A 20379-nucleotide genomic window follows, 5' to 3' on the forward strand; every position below is an offset into this window, starting at 1 on the left:
AGTCAGCGGTCACCAACCTAGCTAGCTTCCAGACTCCTGCTATTTCTCCTCCGCCAATTTTCCGAGAAAAACAACAGGTCATAAGATAAACATAATCTAATTCAAATTTACGGAACCAAATGAAAGGAGCTGTCAGACGAGGGAGATTAAACCACGTGCAGTTGCCCTGCTAGATTGCTTCGAAAATGGCAAATAGATCCGCGGAGAACGCTTCTCAGGGGTACGTACTCTGTTGTGGATGTCGATAATTCCATGAATGAATGCGCCCTAGATTCGTGCCCGCTCGTTCTGCGATTTGGTTCTTTCGTTGCGCTGTCGTCTCCTCGAGGTATATCGTTTGTTTATTGAAAAATATTCAAATTCGCTGCATGAAATTTGCAAAAAGTTGTTATAATTTATATTTTGTACTCTGTGATTAAAAAACAATTTCTTATAATATGAAAAGACTATATAGAAAAAAAACTACGTATGAAAGTTCTACCGATTGGACTTGGATGGAACAAATGTGGTCGTGTTACGACTAGCGCGCATTTTCCTAAACTTAAAGTTACACTGGTTTGTAAATTGTATCTGCTTGACTGGTAGCAGATGATGGAGTTTATGCGCAGAATTGGATACAACTGAGTTAAAGACTTAACATTTGTAACACTGTTCTTTGCGCCTGTCTTTCAAAGATCTTATGTCATACAATGCATTCAGTCTCTATTGTAAAACTAGAATCGACCATATCTCCGGAATTTTTTAGGGCTTACTGTAAATTGCCAAACGAAACGAAACGAAACGAAAGAACTGATCTGAACACCATCTCCGTGGTGTTCTTGGCTGAATCTTCAATACGTACGCGAAGAGATCAATCCTCTTCTGTATTTATAGGAAGGACTGTGCCATTTCGCCATAAAATGCAAATCTACAATTCAAGTTAAAATTCCGTGAGGCTGTAGCAGTACAATTTCCAAGGTGTCAAGCATCGATGTTCGTCGTCGATGATTAATTCGATCGCGTGACATCAAACACCTTCCCTGAAAAATATCGCGTGACTAAAGTTGGTTAGCAGCACGTTTCTGATTGAAAAATAATGATAATAAATAGTTTTTGTCGAGGTTTCAGTAACAGTAATGGTCGTTCTGTTATCATTTGAATGATCTGTGGACTGAACTGACCGATTCATCCTTAAGGGGGGCATTGGGATGTTCTATATTTTTTTAAGATCGGTTTTTGTGCTAAAGAATTTCGGTTTTTCGGATTGGGTGTTCATTGCTGTTTGCGGATTTTCCGTTCTTTAGCATTTGGTTTTCGGTTTTCGTCAAAAACACTTGTCTAATGGGCTACGGATTTGGTTTCCGATTAAATTTTCGGATTGTCCTATTTGGATTCCGTTTTCTTTTCGATCCAAGCGGCCATTATGCGCCTCCACTGATCTCGAATAGCCCCGCGAAGCCTCTGTATGCTCCACTTGTCAACACCGTATCGGATCGATTAGGGTTTTGAGAACTCGGATGTGAACATTTATCGGTTTTGACTGTTTTGCATGTGCTTTTCGGTTCCTGTCGAATTTTTTTTTGCGGTTTTACAGTTTTGCGGTTGTGGATGATTTTTTCGACGGCTTTGAGGTTTCTAATAGACCCTCTCATCCTTCCGTACAGTGGAGTTCCAAACGGATTCTTGCTTTGCAAAGTGAAAATCTCTCTTTCTAAAATTACAGATCTTCCTTTTCATTCTGTTCCGTGTCTTAAATTAGAGTAGGCCTCGTTTAGTTATTTCTTTTGAAATTGTATGAGGAATTCTTTCAATTTTTTATTTTTAATTTTTCTTTTATTTTTCTGGAAATAAGTGCTGTTGTCTTTCTCACTTCACACTCGAATTCGGGACAGAAGGTGAGGGGAATGTGGGCTGAAAGTTGGGGTGTCTGTGCCAGACAGTTTGATCCTGCCTTTTTCTGTATTATCATGCATTAACTTTTTAATTTTCCATTCCAGCATGAATTTTAGTGTTCTGTAACAGCTGTCTTTTCTTCTTGAATCCTAAAAATGTAACAAATTTATTTTAATCCAAATCAATCTTTGTAATTTTGTTTTTTGAGATATGTTGACAGTTTTTCAATCTCAAAAATTATCAGTTAAGGTGCCCCATAGTTATCAAGGAGAGTCTGTTTGATCTTGGCTGTCTTCCTTCAGCTGTAAGTGAAATTCTGAAGTAACTTTCATGAAATAATGACAACAAAATTGTTTACATGTTGCAATGATTTGATTTAGCGCTCTCCTTCCAGTAAGCACCCCCTCTGGAATAAGTGCCCCCCTCCCCCCTGTTTTAAGTCAGAAAGTTTAAAAGGTGATGCTGTTTTGCTAAAACTTCACCTGTAATTTCATGTTTGCCCAATTGATAATTATTATTACATGTGTTATTATTTTTAAGCTTGTAATTATTTTTATACTGGCCTTTTTCAAGCAAAGGGTCAAATCTGGACTTCAAAACTGCAATGGATATCCTGGTTTGCTGATGTGAGTACAGAATTGATTAATGGAGCAAGGTCAAGGCTTATATTGAAGGTAAGCAACATATAGTCTAATCATTGTGTACTTTTAAGTAGTTGTACTTAAGTTGAAGTGACACCCAGCTACATGTACTTTTTTTAGAAAAAGTTGCCAGTAATACAAGGCAAGGGGATGTGCTGCTGGTTTGGGTGGCATTTTCACGACTCTCTTAACTACAATGGGGTTACATTTTCAGTAGAGTTACAAGAGTGGGGACTAATACATTTTCATGATTTGGAAAACTTTCCTACATCAAAATAAGGATTTACAAACAGGAAGGTTCAAATTAGATTGAAATGTACCAGAATGTTAATGCACTCAGGATGAAAAGTAAAGTGTTCTAAATTCATGTAAACAAATGTGTTGCTTCATTTTAGGATCATGACCTACTTAAAAGACTTGGTTTTAGCTAGATAGATGCATCCATAAACAGACATCAACTAAGCTGGGATCACAAAATTACATTTCTGGTAAAGTGACTAACTTAGCAGGTGGGGTGTATAGTTGGCCAAAGAATAGATTATAATGGGGCACGTATTCTGAAAGGCCAGCAGCACATGGGTAGATGGGATCACAAAAATAACACTTCCCATAAAGTGACTCACTTAGCAGATGAGTTGCATAATTGGTCACAGGGTAGACTATAATGGGGCAGGTATTCTGAAAGGCCAGCAACACATGGGTAGATGGGATCACAAAAATAACACTTTCCGTAAAGTGACTCATTTAACAGATGAGGTGTTTGTGTTGTTTCTTTTCAGACCATTTGATTTTTTAAGTGATTTTGGCAACAGATTCACCTTAGCTGTTATGTTTGGAGCCACTTCCAGCACATGCCTGAATATGTTTTTACAACCAAAAAATGGAATTTTTCAGATGCCTGCATGACCCAGCTGGATGGGTGCAGGGTAAGTGGTCATACCTTGGCAACCTGATTTTGAATAAGTTGAGTGTTTGTTTGTTTTGTTTTGCTTTGTTTCTCTCATTGTTGAAATCATTTTAGAGACTCTAGTAGGTAATTAGGTAAACTCAGTTGCCAATTAGGTCAGTATTAGTTTATGAACAAATTTTAATATAGCTATATGGAATTTAACAAACAGTTTAAATGACTAAAAGCAAATACATGTATGGTCAGTAGTGTTTTTTTAGGTGTTTGGTTTGTGTCTTAGCCAGTATTTGTTGTGTTCTGCAGAGTCTGTAGCAGTACTGTTGTGGATGTTAGGGCCTTTGGGCCACCCTCCTCCAGCAGTATACCTCATCAGTGCATGTATTGTTCCACCATGTGCCTCAGTGTTGTGTTTGCTGCTCTGTAGCATGGGATTCTTGTCTTTGAGGATAACGTTTCTTGGTGTTTCCTCCCCTCAAACCTTAAACTGCAGGGTTTCTTTTACGGGGTCTATTTCTGCAAGCTGCCACTTTAGCGTTGGGTAGGCCAGTTGGGTGTTCTAGCACCTAGGGGTGTGATTGTAGTTGCAGCTCCTGGGCCCCTTGGGCACCTAGCCTCCCTTTGTGATGTGGGTGTGAATATGATATTAAGTTATTTATTTGGAATATTTAGATGGGCTGGCTCAGCTTGGCTGTGAAAAGCAGGTTTAAATGTGGGCCTCTATAAATGATAACAAGGCCAGATGACCACACTGGGAGCCACATTCATTACTTTGCTGCCTTTCCTTATACATCTATATGAGGCAGTTTGGAGGGCCGCAAAACTCCAGAACAAAAATTATTTTTCAAACAGGCACTCTTAAGCCACATGCTGTCAACGAATGCTTTTCATTCAGCTAATTTATTCTTGTTTTCTCATCTCCATATTCCCACCAATAACAAAGCTCCATTTTCTGCATATAAATACACACACAACCCACAATTCCCACAATTTCTCTGATGAAGGGCTATTGCACTTGAAACGTCAGTTGTTAAACTCAACACAGTGGCCAATTTACATTATTAACTCAGTTAATAATTCTAAATTACCCTGTTATATTCTCCCACTGACGTAGCACCATAGTTTCTTTATAACTTACCCCCTTTACCTGCACAGCAGTCCAGCACTCAACATGAGCAAGCAGAAAAAAAATTCCTCTGTTTTTTTAGTTTTTCAGAACAATTATTGTCACTGTTCTTGTATACGGGATCCTGTTCTACCCATTTTTTGCCTGCCTGACAACTGACAACAGACTGGTTGGGTCCTTGCTGGGTTTTCTTTATGTTACAATCAGGTGAGCTAGCTATTACTTTGTTTATGAATACCAATTTCATCAGACCGTGAGTTTTTTTTTTAATTATCAAAGACAGTTCTCAGAACTCTACAATTGCCAATACTTAATTCAAATATTACTCTAATGTGGAATATTACTCTTGGCTTTGAAATAAGTGATGTTTGTGGTAATTTTGGAGCATGTTTTGTACACATGTCCTGTTAAATAGGGATCACAGCATGGCTTACAAGTGAAACAATAGACTAATTTGGTTCTCTCTGCTTAATTAACCCTATTACCCCCAAGGGTCAGCAGGTAAGTTTTCCCTCCAGTAATATTGCTGAATCACTCATTGAGAACATCAGAAAAACAAAAAGATTGCCAACTCAAGACGCTCTGATTACAACATGAATTCTCCTCATCGGTAACAATGGAAATTTATAGTGAAGAGTCTAGCGAATATGGATATTGATGCTAACCCTTTGACTCCTGTGAGTGACCAAGAGAGAATTTCTCGTAATAGTGTAGTTTGATCGTCCGGGTGAGTGTAGTCCTGAGAAGGACTGTTGTCGGTAGTGGTGACTGACGTTTCGACAACCTGAGTGGAAGTCATCTTCAGAGTTAAGTGAATAGTTGTTGTCAGTCGAATGTTCTTAGCCCGGTTTGTATAAACTGATTGGTCGGTTTTGCCGGGATGTTATTGGCTGTAAGACTCACGTGGGTCGGTCGTGATTGGTCAGTCTCGATCTGTTATAGTAAAGTTAGGTCGTTCTGTTCGGTTTGTTCGTAATGTTAATGTCATGGATGAGTCGTTTGTATGTTGCAGGTAGTGGTTGATACCTGCTGAGGGGAGTCAGTTCCAAGTTAGTAAACCAGAAGAGTTCCAGTCAATAGTGTGGATCGTAAGTCGGTGTTGTTCAGTAATGTGATTGTTGACATCGCCTTTCCTCGCCGCCTGTTTGTGTTTAGTCAGTCTGGTTGTGAGGTTTCTGCTAGTCTCACCGATATGGGAGGCGTGCCAGTTGGAGCAGTTGATCTTATAAACTGGTCCCTGTCTGTTCCTCGGTTCGTCTTGGTCTTTGACGTTAGTCAGTAACTGACGTAGTGTGGTAATGGGTTTGTGAGCGACGCGGATATTGAATGGTTGTAGGATGCGCGAGATGTTCTCCGATATGCCCTTTATGTGCGGTATAGTTGCTGTAGTCGTAGGAGTTGCGTTGTCGTTAGCTTCAGAAGTAGTAGTTAAGGTCGATGAGTGTTTCGTTGGATGAAGTATTCGTTATAGTTGCAGTTCTTGGAAAAAACACGGTCAAGGTACTTGTTCTCGTCAGATGATATCAAAATATCTGCGTTACGTAGTTTAGCAGATATTTGTTTTCTGCACGTTCTGCATTTTGTATTCTTAATGTGTTATACAATTTGGTGTTTCAGTTACGCAATAAGCGTTAATTGCATGTCGTATATATAGCTGTTGTCAGTTCGTGATCTTCCTTCGGGTCTGCCAACGCCACACGCTACTCCAATGTTCTTTAGCATGAGCGACTCTGAGGAAGCTAGGGCGCGTTCTAGTCGGAACGATGGAGTTTGAGATCCTTCTGTCGGTGCTGTTATACGGTCTGCCGTTTCTGAATCGATGGGTTCTTTAACTGATAACCTCACCAAGGTTATTGAATCTAGGCTTAGCGATTTCGCGAAGCGATTTTCCGAGGAGAATAGCTCGTCCGTTGAACAAGCAGTCAAGAGAGCTCGGTGCGAACAATATACCTGCAAAAGGAAAGGAAACCAACAGCAGTTGGATCATTCCCTCCAAGTGATGGATAAACTAGACGAAGCATCCGACGCTCTCAAGCAGAAATTGTACGAGAAAGTTAAAGTTGCCCTGGAGTCAGGTACTGAATTAGTTTCCAAGCGTGTTAAAGGCATTAAGCTAGCTGACGAGAGCGAATATGGATGGGTGACCGTTAACGAATATTTGTCCGATGAACTTACCTCTGACTTCGACGACGAGAAGAGAATTTGCCGGACCGAGAGGAGAGCCGGGAGAAAAACAAATAAAGAGAAGCGTCGTCGTGTCCGTTCTGACGAGAAAGGAAGCGGTTCCTCCTCTGTAGTCCGCGCGGCTTCTTCGTCGAGATTCTCGTCTAAGGATTTGGCCTCTTGTTCGGAAGCTAGACCAGCTCGTCGTTTGGGGCCTTGTTTTCATATAAGTAGCCCACTCTTTCTCGTTATACTGGCTTTGTTTTTACCTCGTCGATTATGGCGTTACACTCAGGCCATAATCAAATATTTTCCGTGAATTGCTGTTTTGCTGTATGTCGTTCTATAGACTAGGTTAGTGCAGAATATCGAAATATCTGTGGTACGTCGTTTAGCAGATATTTGTTTTCTGCACGTTCTGTATTTGGCAGTCTATTGTGTTAGACAATAAGGTGTTTTTAATTACGCTATACGCGTTAATTGCGTGTCGTATATCTAGCTGTTGTCAGTTAGTGATCTTCCTTCGGGTGTGCTAACACCACACGCTACTCCACTGTTCTTTTATTTTTATGCTTTGGATTTTATTTTCATGCCGTTGTGTGTTCCCCTTTTTTCAGTGTGGAGGTTTTGGTCATTTGAGCTTGACATGCACGAAACCTGCGGACACTTGAAAGAGTAGCGCTCGCCGTGATTGACTAGAGGGTGGTTTGTTGACCACTGATAATGCTGATGCCCTGCAAGTTGAGTGCGAATTTTTAGATTTATTGTCTTCCTGTAGCGACGAATTTAGTGTTAAAGGCGGTAGCAATGGCGTCAAAGGTCGCTTGAGGTCCTCGCTTAACTTTTGGGTTGAAGCATTAGATGCTTCAGATTTTGTGCTTGACATGGTTAGGCGTGGTTACAGTTTACCTTTTGCCCAGTATCCCTCACAGTGCTTTCTAAAGAACAACAGATCTGCGCTTCAGAATCCAGAATTTGTGGCCAAAGCAATTACCGAGCTTCTTAGTAATGGTTGTATTGTTGAGCATGTCGTTCCTCCGTTCTGCGTGAATCCTTTAACAGTCGCGGAAGGAAAGAAGTTGCGTCTTGTTGTTGATCTCAGGCACGTCAACAATTGTTTAGTTAAACCCAGATTCAAATATGAAGACTTACGCTCGCTATCCCAAGTTCTGAATGAAGGACACTGGATTTTCGCATGGGACCTTAAGTACGGCTACCATCATGCTGATATTTGTCTTGATCGCCAAAAGTATCTCGGTTTTGCTTAGCCTTTTTCCGGCGTTGTTAGATATTATACCTTTGCAGTTCTTCCTTTCGGAAGTGCCTGCTTTTGTTTCACTAAGTTGATGCGCCCGTTAGTTAGACGCTGGCGTTCTATGGGGCACACAAGTTTCATTTATCTAGACGACAGTTTCGGTAGTCAACCTGATAAGTGTTCCGCCACGTCAGCAAGCCTAATTCAACGCAGAGAGCTTTCTTCATCTGGTCTTCTTTGTAACGAGGAAATTTCAGAGAAGAAAGTCTCCAAACTTAAGGGCTTGTTGGATTCTGCGATTCAAGCGGGGTACTCTTCATTCCGTGAGTTAGCGAGAATCACTGGTACTATCATTCCAGTTGCTTTGGCAGTCGGCCCGATATTTGTCTTTTGACCAGGCAGATGTACTTCGCCATTGAAACCAGGTCAGCATGGGACAACACCATTCATTTTTCTCCCAGTCTTCAACTCAAGCTCAAATTTTGGTACTGCAACATCGATTGCCTCAACGGTTATTCTATAGGGCCAACATTAGCGACCCATACCGTTGTGTTTTCCGACGCAAGTGATGTAGCTTTCGGAGGTTTCTCACCTTCTCTATACGGCAGCGTTGTCAGCGGCATAGATAGATAGATAGATAGACGTTTATTAATAATACCTTAATAGCAGCTGGAAGCTGAATTACAAAGGTGTACAAATTATATAATAGAACTATACAATAAAATCAAACCTAAAAGGGAACTAACTTACATATGGGCCCATATACAATTGTAATAGATGTCAATTAAAATGTCTTGCGCTTGCTGGAATGAAAGTATCTCTGAACCGATTTGTTTTAAAGGAAACTCTAAATGGTCTGCGTCGTCGTAACTCCCTAAGTTGATCTCGGTTGTCGAAAGGCAGTAAGTGGTACAAACAATCCAAGGGATTGGAGACGATGTTGTTAAAGAATTTTAAGCAAAGGTCTTCCCTCCGATCCCTTAGGGTTTTCAGCTCTGCCATCTGGAGCACTTCTCTATAATGATTATCATAACCGTATATAATTTTCAAGGCTCTCTTTTGGACCCGCTCTAAACTTAAGCTCAAATGCATGTGGCAACCCAAGGCATGTGGCAACCCAAGGCATGTGGCAACCCAAGGCATGTGGCATGCGGCATGTGGCAACCCAAGTATATCGGCCAAAGTTCTACGTTCCGCGAACTGAAAGCTATTTATTTCTTGTCACTTGCTTTCCTATGTTGCTCAATTGAAACACAAGAGAGTTAAAATCTTTACTGATAATCAGGACGCCGCCAAAATTGTTGCTATCGGAAGCTCCAAAATTAATCTCCAGGCTCCGGGCATGGACATTTTTAATCTCTTTCTTGTTGACAGCATCATTCTGGAAGCGCAATGGATCCCAAGGTCACTTACTGAAAGGGCAGATCTTCTCAGCAGATTTGTTGACAAAGATGACTGGTCCGTCAACCCTTCTGTATTTCGGGTGATTGACGCAAAATGGGGCCCTCATACAATCGATCGGTTTGCGTCGCATTACAACGCCCAGGTTCCTAGGTTCATTTCTAAATTTGCCTCCCCCGGCTGCAGCGGCGTTGACGCCTTGGCCCAGGATTGTCTAGACGAGATAAACTGGGTGTGCTCTCCTGTGAGTGCCATCGTTCCTTCTGTTAGAGCTCTCTCGTCGTGCTCTGATTACGGCACTTTGATTGTCGCACAGTGGCCTTCGGCCTATTTTTGGCCCTTTTTGCATGACAGCTCTTCTCAGTTCAGGTCTTCTGTTAAGGGAGTGTTTGAGCTTCCTTGTATAGAAGACCTCTTGTTGGAAGGTCGCGGCCAGAGGCAAATTTACAAGGCGCGTCCCTCGGTTTTCAGTGGTTGCCTGAGATTCATAATGTTAGCCTTATGGGTTGATTTTAAGTGAGCTTTTGTCATCCTTGTTTACAATGTACGTCTCTTTTCTTTCAGCTCTACTCCTCATCTTGTCATTGCTGATCTTTTAGTCTAGCCTCGTTGTGTTTTGCCTGATTTGGCACTGTCATTTTGGTCAGTAGTTTGACCTCCGTTTGTTTTGCACCTTTTTCCTGATTTGGCATCGTCGTTTTGACCGTACGTGTTCTGGGCTAAATTGTTTTTGCGCCGCGTTTGCTATTTTATTGTGTTTTATTGAAGATGGTTTTTGTGGCATCTCATTTTCTGTTTGTATTATGTATCTCTTTTTTTGTTATTCTACCTTTTTTTTGCTTACTCTTATTATATTTTATTTTATTTCTTGTAGACGTTCCGCAATCGGGGATTTAGCGTGACGCAAATTTTCTGGTCGAGATATCTTTGCGTAGGCTTGTTCCAAACCTTCTACATTTACGGTTGGAGTCTAGGGCTCCTTCCACCGTGCAGAAATACAGATCTGGCTGGCTGAAGTGGCGTCAATGGGCAGCTCCTAAGACTGGCGTTCCAATTATCTCAGCAAAGCCTCTACATGTCGCGCTCTTTATTAGCGAGCTTACTGTAATTTCAGTTAGCAATAATACGGGGATATCTTCTATAGAATCAGTTCTTTACGGCATTAAGTGGGCTCATAGTCTGGCCGGGATAGTAGAAAGCAACTCAGAAGAAACAGTTTGCAGCTGTAATCATTTGACGCATTTTGCCGTCTTAATGGACTACGCCGATAGCACAAAGGTAATAGAATTATTTTTTCCTTACTCAATAATTTTATGGGCTCAATTAAGCAACTCAATATTGTCATTTAATTTTCCTTTTTTTGACACAGCTCACCGAGGACGACGAAACAATTCTGAGAATTATCACTTACGCGGGACTGAGCCTTTCCATCGTCGGAATACTTTTAACATTAATACTTTATTCTTGCCTCATGTAAGTAATGTACCTGAATAATAATGAGGTAGATTCTTAATTCTCCTCAACAAGGCTGGTAAGAAAAGAGATCTCAGTGCAACTCTCCATTCAAACAAGAACATGCATGTTGGATAATTCACAAATTCAAGCAACATTTCACGCTCCATCACGAACTCTCGAACAACTCATGTCTTCAGTCTGTTGTTGTTATTGTCGTTGTTGCTTTTGTCTAATTCGTTATTTTCTTCTTTTTTTTACTATTATCTCATCAGAGATGTTTGTCAACCTCTCTCTCAAATTCGACTGAGTGTTTCTGTGTCCCTTGGAGCTGGACAGATCATCTTCCTCGCCGGAATAAACGCCACAGAAAACAAAGTCAGTGGCGCCTCCGTCTGTCTATGGAATGAGTTTACTCTTTGCACCGTAAATATCTTGTCGAAAGGAGCACGTTACGAAGTATACGAAAACTCTTTCTTTTCACAAGCTACCTGTGTTACAATAGCAGCTTTGATGCATTATTTCTTGATGGCCGCTTTCTTTTGGATGCTAACCGAGGGAATATATCTCTACTTCTTCGTTGTGAAAGTTTACAACATTAACACCAAGATGTTCATGTACCACGTCATCTCATGGGTTAAGTTCATTATTTTACAACATGCATTGGTAACTGTAACCATGCTTTCGGATCACCAAGTCTGGTGTTGTAATGCAGTAAAGTATATCGATTTCCTTCCTTTCTTTATGGGTAGGTCTTCCAATGATCATGGTGGCCATTTCACTTGGCATCGCTGCTAGGAAAGAAGGGTTACAAAGCTATACGAGTGATAAATAGTAAGGAAAATGATTCAACGGTTTCTTCTTCCTCGTCTCCTTCATTGCATTCTTTCTTTTGTAGTTTTGTATATAGTTTAGTATCATTTCATTCGCTGAAAATTTGTCTTCCTTTTACATCTTTGAGTTTAGTTGCTGGCTTTCCTCGACTAATAACCTTACCTGGATATTTGTCGCCTTCGTTGCTTTCATTAAAGTTGTGAGTTTATGATTAGTGTTGGTGATTGTGATTGTGATTGTGATTGGTATACCTGCACTAATTACTACCAAAGACTTTTTCACTACTCTTTCAAATGGGAGTTCAGTATTTACCATACGTCCTCACACAATATTTACCATTTTCCTTTTTTCCTATTTACCCACAATAAACTTTGGACGTAGCTGCTGTTTCGAGGATGTTGGTCAATTTTTAACCTGGTGTTTGCCTTCATAGGCATGAGATAGCTTCATATATTCGCTAACTTTTACTACATAGCATGAAAACAAAAACTTATCCCCTTCCTTGTTTCACATTGATATACCAAGATATGATTTTGGCGCAAAAATAACTCATAAAGCAACATTTCAAAAGGGGAAAGGAGCAGAAAGAGTAGGAAATATTGCATTTATATCATTTAACATAAGGCTTCACTTGGCGTAGTTCTTTCAGTGTAGACACTTTTGTTCGCGATTTCTTTAGCTCATTGGTATAGAGGATCGAAGCTCATACTCTAGGTCCCACGGTTGATAGTTCTATTTCCTGTAGGTAGAGAACTCTACGCCCGACCCTTGTTACAAAACTAGTAACGTCTTTTGCAAGAAAGGATCCTCTCTCACTTCGGTGATTCAACTACCATATCTGAATACTTAATTTATTTTTATTGTACATTTTAGCTCAACGTCTCGATACTCGTACGAGTCATAAAGGAGATGACCAATCTGGTGCAGCCAACAGCGAAAGACAACCATTTTCAGCAAATACGGTAAGATTCACAACATAAAACTAAAACAAAATATTAGAAGAGATTGCTTGTTAGGCTATATTCGCCAACTTTCTCATTCCTTAATCCGTAAGGCCTTACGATATCATAAAATGAAAATTCATTGTCAAACGAAAAAAAGGAATATTTTCTTTTAATTTCTAGAATTGGCATCAAAGCATGGGTGGTGATGATTCCCCTGCTGGGTGTCACATGGCTCTTTGGTCTCCTCTCGCCTTTACATAAAGCTTTCGCCTACATCTTCACCATACTTAACTCTACTCAGGTGAGTGTTTGATGATAACTCTCAAAAAGCATTCAATCTCGATTACATATTTAACTTTCTAACCTAGTGAGACACCATTAAAAATAGTCAGATGATATTTATGAAAATTTTGAGAAAAAAGACAATCGTTAACTATGCAAGAGAAGACAGCCCTCCATTTATGAGATATGCAAGTTTCCTCCCTTCTTGGAAATCTTAATTAGATATTTGACTAATTTATTTGAATATGGTGAAAACTGATGATCTTGGAATCATTGTTATGCTGCAGGGTTTCCTGATTTTCGCTCTACACTGTATGGGAAACACACAGGTGAGGAAAAAATGAAACTGATTATAGACTAACTGCATATCATCAAGTTTTAGTGTTTCAATAAATATCCGAGGGCTTAGAACCATATTTCATGTTTCTCATCTATCTGCAGATCAGAGAGCGATTCAAAAGAAAGATGAACATCGTTTTTCCATCCTCTATAAAAAACAACCCCGCAAGAAAGAGCTCACGTGTCAATCCAAGTGAGGTTGGGGATGCATGGGCAGTCGAATTGCAGTATTGTGCTGAATTTGAATCGAAAACGTACTTAACTTAAATAACTGGATCCAGCCAATCGGAAATGACAGTCAATCACTCATTTAAAAGTGATTAGTCGCTTGCAATCGGTCTGAGTTACAATTTGCAAGTTAAAAAAGGTCGTTCTAACCATCATTGTTTAAGACTTGAATTAGTTGAAATTGTGACTATAATAACTATTATAATTATTATAAATAAATAAATAAACCAAGCTATAAATTTAAATTTGTAATGGCTCGGTATGTTGATGACATGCCTTTCGAATAAGACCACAGTCTGCGACATACGAGGTGGAAATTTATGCCACGAAATCACGACTCGTCTTTCTTTAAAAAGCACTCAAGGACGCAGCTTTAATTGCATGTATTCATCTTTTGATTCTCGCGCGCTAACCTTCTACGCTTACTGCATGAATGTTTCATATTCGACGTTTCACTCATAGAGTTTCAAACCTCTCAACCAACACTGTTAGTACTTTTAACTATAAGTTATGGGTGATAAGGGTAAAAAAAATTTCTAGAATGCCTAGTCATGCTGACATGTATACCAAGGAACTTTCTGGAGCATTTTATGAGGTTGCTTAGCTATGGTGTAACACTACCAAAATAGTTGTGTTTAAAAATTTCAGAATTTTCTAGAATACTTGGTATATAAGGACTCAGTCGTACAGAAGCAGTACTTTTTGCTTTAGGGAGTGACTGACGTTTCAGAAAGCTATACCAAGAGAGAGCTACTGAGGGAGATTGCTAATTTCGGAGAACTTTGGAGACAACTGTGAGACTGTGTCAGTGGTGAGCTAAGATATAGTTTGCTGTGATAGTTTGTTGTGGGATTAAATAAGTTTATTTAGGATAAATACTATAATACTATACAGTTAATGTATGGTCCCGAGGAAAACAGTTAGTTTTGTTTCTCCGATAGTTCTAATGTTTCCCGAGACGAACATCAGGACTCGAGGGAAAACAAAACTAACTAGTTTCCCGAAGGACCATTCTTTAAGTTCTTTGTTATATATTTAGACTTTTCCTTAAGCTATCATATGATTAGGGGCACGTGATCAAGAATCATCCAATCACAGTGCTCATTTTCTTGAGTGAAAGTCTGGGCATATAACAATACAAGTTGTTTAATGAAGCAGTTGGGTTTGTCAAAAGAAAGTGTTCCTTCTGTCAGTTAAATTATACCGCAACAAATAATACTACTAATAGTAGCAGCTAACACAAACATTCAAAGCTGTTTTTCAATGGGTAAACAGTTGAATGAGTAGATATTTGAATATATAAGCAACTAATTTAAAAAGAACGGAAACAAAACTCTTATGGTTGAATCTCTTTGTGGATCAGTTACATTTGCCAATTTTTTTTAATTATTATTATTATTTTTCGCTAGAAAAAGGAGTACCGTTTTTAATCTAAAATACATCCAATAATTTGCAATTCAATAGGGTGATGCTAGCTGGAAATGGCATAAACTAAGAGATTCTATTAATCTCTTGCGCAAATTTCATGAAACAGCGATTAAAGAACATTTACACAGATTAGACAATTTAAAGGAAAATGTCTAGCGATAGAAATGCGGAGTATTGCCATGGGCCTGGTCTTCAAATATCACTACAACGGAGGGGCCAGCATTGAAGAGGAATTTCGACTGACGAGAGAAGGAGTCTACTTTGTAGATGTGCCTAGCAGTTTACAATAGTCTAGACTACGTCATGCCTATTTATAAGTCAACATGATGACGAAGCGTAGGATTTAAACGAAAGAAGGTACAAAAACGAACATTCTGAAATGCACAACTAAATTTCTCTCTACATTGCTCAAATGCGCTGGCCGAAACGCTTCAAGCTTCGACTGACTCAATATATCGCAGCTAAGACGAGCGAATATTCCAGAATAAATAATCAATTATTCCATGAGTGCAGATATATATTCAGAGAGTAGAATGTCTCGCTCACAGAGCACATCACTATGACCCAGGAACGTCTCGCACTCAGACCTTTTCACCCCACCGCTCCTTCTGAAAAGCATTAAAAGTTGGAATTCAAACATTTTACTTCGAAGGTGATGGTCTGCATGACGCTTTTGTAGGGGAGAGTTGTTTGTAACCTGAACACTAAACTATAGCCGTCAGCCACCGTTGGTTTTCCGATCAATTGGCGATCAACTTCATTTAAATTCACATCGAACTCTTGATCTAAGAAAACCGAGGAGACATTCTTTGACTCCGAGTTTGTCGTCGTATTAAAATAATAATACACGTTAATAAACACATGAGCGAGTTAGTTCATCAAAGTTAAAGGTATACGAAGAAATTAGACCCTCTAACTGAAACGCATAGCATGTCATTGGCGAGATGTATATAAATAGCAATCATTTCCATTTCTGCATACGGACAGATGGCATACTAACTTCAGCCGCCGGTTAATAAGACAGAGGTTTGTTTAAGACAACTTTCATTTAGCAGATCTCTTAAATAAATTATCATTCTCAAGATCAGTTATATTTGAGCTGCTTCTTTACAAAACTTGAACTACAAGAGTATATCAATGCCGTGAAGTTTTTCTATTGTATTAAGGAAAACAATGCTTCACATCTGGCGCAATTTGGTTTTTGTCTATTGGTCCGTTTATGACAGAAAAAAAAATGGAGACTAAAGCCATGAACATGTGTTCAGAGATCATGATTTGCATTAAACTCTAAAACGTACGGAAGGCTTTTTATGAGGATGCCGCAAATCCGCAATTCTCAAGGGTGGTGAATCAAATATAAGCGTAACGATAACTCTCAACAGCAACCTTTGATTATCTTGGGCATGGTGAAGTGGATGGTAAATGGTAATGAATCCGTCAAAATTTCCAAAACCCTTTTTACACGCTGTGTACTGGGTAAGTACGACGCTAGTTATTTCTGTTTGTTTTCAGGTAGCTATGACACCGTCGAAATTAACTTTCCAATTGTGAAACAAACGGAACTCTACACATGTCCTTTCTAAACTATTTGTTCACCATTGAAGCAAAACTTGGGGATCTTTGTATGATCAAGATTATCATTATTATAAGTTTCTCAATATTTGTCACTTTCCATACAATTCCAAATTATTGAAAAAATAATAACCCGGAATGACACATTCGTATAAGTGTAAAGACAGCTATTGACAGCAACCTATATTAATATCGTGCGCTTGATGAATTGCGAGATGAGTATAACTGAGCTGTTCAATTTTTTTTTTTTAAAGTTGTGTGCTAGGATAGTACCAACTCAGTAATATCTTGACTTTCCATTAGCGAAACATTTATATCGATTTTGGGACGTCCTGTAAAACTCAGCCGAACCAATCTGTAAAAAAAATTGTCAGGTGGCGGTTATTTGGCGCTCTTAATTAAAAAAAAACATACCAGTCTCTAAAGATGTCCAAATTAAGTTCATAATTAGAGAAGGATCTCTTGTAAATTGGATTCCTGATGCAATTTATGCAGAGCAAAGCAATCAGAAAGCAAATAGCACAAGCGAGACATTCATGTACTTGCTCGCCAAGTTGGACGTCATGGACAATTAAAACATATTTCTCTTTTAAATTATTCTCCTTTATTATTCTCTTTTGTTTCATCAAACACTGTTATTACTATTAACAATGATTATGGATACTAACTGTAACCATAAGTTTCTAGAAATTTTTAGAATGCTGACATGTATGCCAAGGAACTTTCTGGAGCATTTGATTGGGTTATGTAGCCATGGTGCATCCCTATGATATGGATTATCGTTTTGAAACGAAAATAAATCGATTCATTTGAAATTAAATTGGGGCAAAGTTAGCTGGAAATGGCATAAACCAATAAAAAATTAAAGGAAAAGCTTAGCGATAGAAATGTGGAATATTTCCATGGGCCTGGTCTTCAAATATCACTACAACAAAGACGTAGCATTGAAGATGAATTTCAACAAGCCAAAGAAGGTGTCGATTATGTAGATGTGCCTAACAGTTTACAATAGTCTAGGTTACGTCATACCCATTTATAAATAAACATGGATGACGAAGCGCACGATTTTGGCGAAAGAACAACAGCAAAAAAAAGAATTATTCTAGAATATACAAAACGCGATAGGTCAAAACTCTTCAAGCGTCGACTGACTAAATATTGCAACTAAGACTAGGGAATATATTTATTCAAGAATAAATGGTCAATTATTCTATGAGCGTGGAGAGATACTAGGAGAGTAGAATGTCTGACCCACAGAGCACATCACTATGACCCAGGAACGTCTCGCACTCAGACCTTTTCATCCCAACGCTCCTTCTAAAATGTTGGAATTCAAACATTTGGACACAAAAGTGATGGTCTGTATGACGCTTTTGGAGGGAAGAGTTGTTTTTGAGACTGAACAGTAAACGGTAAGGCCGTTAGCCTCTGATGGTTTTCTGATCAATTAACGACCAACTTTATGTAAATTCACATCGAACTCATGATCTAAGAAAACCGAGAAGAAATCCTTTGACTCGGAGTTTGCCGTGGTATAAAAATAATAATACATGTCAATTAACACACGAGCGAGTAAGTCCATCAAAGTTAAACGCATACGAAGTAATTAGACCCACCAACTGAAACACGCAGCATGTCGTAGGCGAGATGAATAACTAAAAATCATTCCCATTATTTTATGCATACGAACAAATGGCATACTAGCTCTAGCTGCCAGTTGATAAAAAGAAGTTTGTTCGAGACAACTTTCATTTAGCAGAGCTCAAAAAGAAATAATCATTCTGAAAATAAATTATTTTTAAGCTGCTTCTCTACAAAACTTTAACTAAAAAAGTGTTTTAATGCTGTGAGGTTTTTCGATTGTATTAAGAAAAACAATACTCCACATCTGATGTAAGTTGCCTTTTTGTCTATTGGTCCGTCTATGACAGAAAAATAAAATGGAGATTAACGCCATGAATATGCAATCACAGATCATGATTTGAATTAAAATCAAACTCGTACGAAAGCGTTTTATGAGGATGCCGCAAATCCAAAACTCTCAAGCGAGGTGAATCAAATTTAAAAAGAAATTTGAATATCTTGGGCACGATGAAGTAGATGATAAATGGAACTGAACCCGGCAAAATTTTCAAAACCCTTTCTTTAATGTTGTTTGCTGGGTAAGTACGACGCTGGTTATTCCTGTTTGTTCTGCTATAGCAATGAAACCGTCGAAACTAAATTTCCAATTTGTGAAATATTTATTTCCATTTTAAACCAACTGAACTCTTATAACGAAACATACCAAACTCTACACATGTCCTTCTGAACTATTTGTTAACCATTTAAGCAAAACTTGGGGATGTTTGTTAATCATTGTTATTATTATTAGTTTCTCGATATTAATCACTTTCCGTACATTGCTAGTTGATTGAAAAAGAAATAACTGGAATGAAACATTCGTAAAAGCGTAAAGACAGCTTAATGACAGCAGCTTACAATAGTATCGTGCGCTTGATGAATTGTGTGATGAGTACAACTGAATCCGGCAGTGTCTAAAATGTTTTTTAATAGGTTGTGCGTAAAGTAAGTACCACCGTAATTATATCTTGACTTTCCATTTGCGAAACATTTATATCGATTTTGTCACGTTCCGTGAACTTAAGCCAAACCAAACAGAGAAAAAATGTCTGGTGGCGGATATTTGGCTCTGTTAATTAAAACAAAATTGACCAAACTTCAAAGATGTCCGCATTAAACTCTTAGTTCATAATCAGAATAGGATCTTTTATAAATTGGATTCCTGAAGCCTTTTAGATTCCATAAAGTGCAAAGTAATCAAAGATCAAATAGCACAGGCGAGACATTCAGGCGGTGGTCACGTTGTTTGCGTCATGATTGTCTACACAACAGCTTTGGCAGCCACATTTAGGATAACAGGAACACAATAGCTTAGTTGCTATCGTTTTATGCTGTTATGACGAGATATTAAAGGGAAAAATGTCTCCTCTTCAGTTAGCTGCTAAACGTTTGACATACTCAGACAAGAGATCGAACTTAATCATCAGGGTCTACTTAAAATGGCATTAGGTTAGACAAATACAAAGTTTATCATTCGATCAGGGGTTTGGAATAAAAATGGTTGAATTGATGTACTTTTTCCTTTCTCGTCGCAAGTTAAAACACCATTGGTATCCATGAAGTTCAATAGTTGATTTCCTGAATGAGCTGAGGGGTTAAAGTGACGTGCACTCACAGAAAAATGATTAAAAGAACCCTTAAAATTAAACAATTTTTACGTATTAAAAGTCAGCGATGAAACTGCTGACAGCCACATGGAGACAGTTTTTTGATTTAAGCTTGATTTAAAAATTCTGTCTTTGGCTTTTAATAAAGTCCTGTTATTAGTCATGTTTAATAGATCACCGGACGATGATGTTACTTTACGCCTCGTTTTCCTCATTGAAGGGTCATGCACAATGAATTCCAGCTTAAAACTTTACCGAGAGCCTTCCGATGAGGCGTTATTCACACATCGCGGTACCCAAACCGTTAGAGCTTTCAAATTTTTGTTCAGTTTTTAACACTGAGAGTATATGACTGCTGAATGCTCGCCAAGTTGGACGTCATGGACAAGTAAAACATATTTCTCTTTTAAATTATTCTTCTTTCTACCCGAAAGCAAACTTTATACCTCTCTCATTGCTCTTCTTTTACAAAAAAATATATGTGTATATTATATGGGTTCCACAGGCTCCACAGTCTGCTGATCCATAGTTTAATAACACACAAGAATATGGAAGAATCACAACAAAATTTTGGACACCAACCCGTCAAGATTTAAGTTGAGCAGAAGTTTTATTTGAGAAGTTAGAATTGATACCTGGTCAATTCGCTGAAAGAAACATCGTCTCTTTCGAATTGTTGCGAGCTAAAGCGAAACAATTTTTTTTTTC

The 20379-nt window shown here is 38.7% G+C and overlaps 1 protein-coding gene, 1 long non-coding RNA gene and 1 pseudogene across 4 annotated transcripts; all 3 read left to right on the forward strand.

Moving 5' to 3' along the window:
• Positions 1 to 81: 81 nt before the first annotated feature.
• LOC149052100 (uncharacterized) lies at positions 82 to 10577 on the forward strand. Of its 3 annotated transcripts, none has more exons than XM_089181554.1 (4): positions 82 to 328; positions 2446 to 2546; positions 3293 to 3439; positions 4626 to 8417. In XM_089181554.1, exon 4 carries the CDS (start codon positions 6363 to 6365, stop codon positions 7023 to 7025), a length of 663 nt encoding a protein of 220 aa, XP_089037680.1. In that variant the 5' UTR covers positions 82 to 328; positions 2446 to 2546; positions 3293 to 3439; positions 4626 to 6362; the 3' UTR covers positions 7026 to 8417. The 3 variants fall into 3 exon arrangements, with proteins under 3 accessions (XP_089037680.1, XP_089037714.1, XP_089037763.1); XM_089181588.1 differs by lacking the exon at positions 3293 to 3439 and adding an exon at positions 10237 to 10577 and having other exon boundaries at positions 239 to 328; positions 4626 to 4750; XM_089181637.1 differs by lacking the exon at positions 82 to 328 and adding an exon at positions 10237 to 10576 and having other exon boundaries at positions 859 to 2546; positions 4626 to 4750.
• LOC149052101 (uncharacterized) lies at positions 9048 to 10239 on the forward strand (annotated as a pseudogene).
• A 1018-nt stretch (positions 10578 to 11595) lies between the features above and the next one.
• On the forward strand, positions 11596 to 12893 carry LOC149052102 (uncharacterized). The gene is made up of 3 exons (XR_016181567.1): positions 11596 to 11847; positions 12522 to 12610; positions 12773 to 12893. It is a non-coding gene; the product is annotated as an uncharacterized LOC149052102 (long non-coding RNA).
• The last annotated feature ends 7486 nt before the right edge of the window (positions 12894 to 20379 follow it).

This window comes from Pocillopora damicornis, chromosome 1 (assembly GCF_964200805.1).
Source record: "Pocillopora damicornis chromosome 1, jaPocDami1.2, whole genome shotgun sequence".
Classification (NCBI taxonomy): Eukaryota; Metazoa; Cnidaria; class Anthozoa; order Scleractinia; family Pocilloporidae; genus Pocillopora; species Pocillopora damicornis.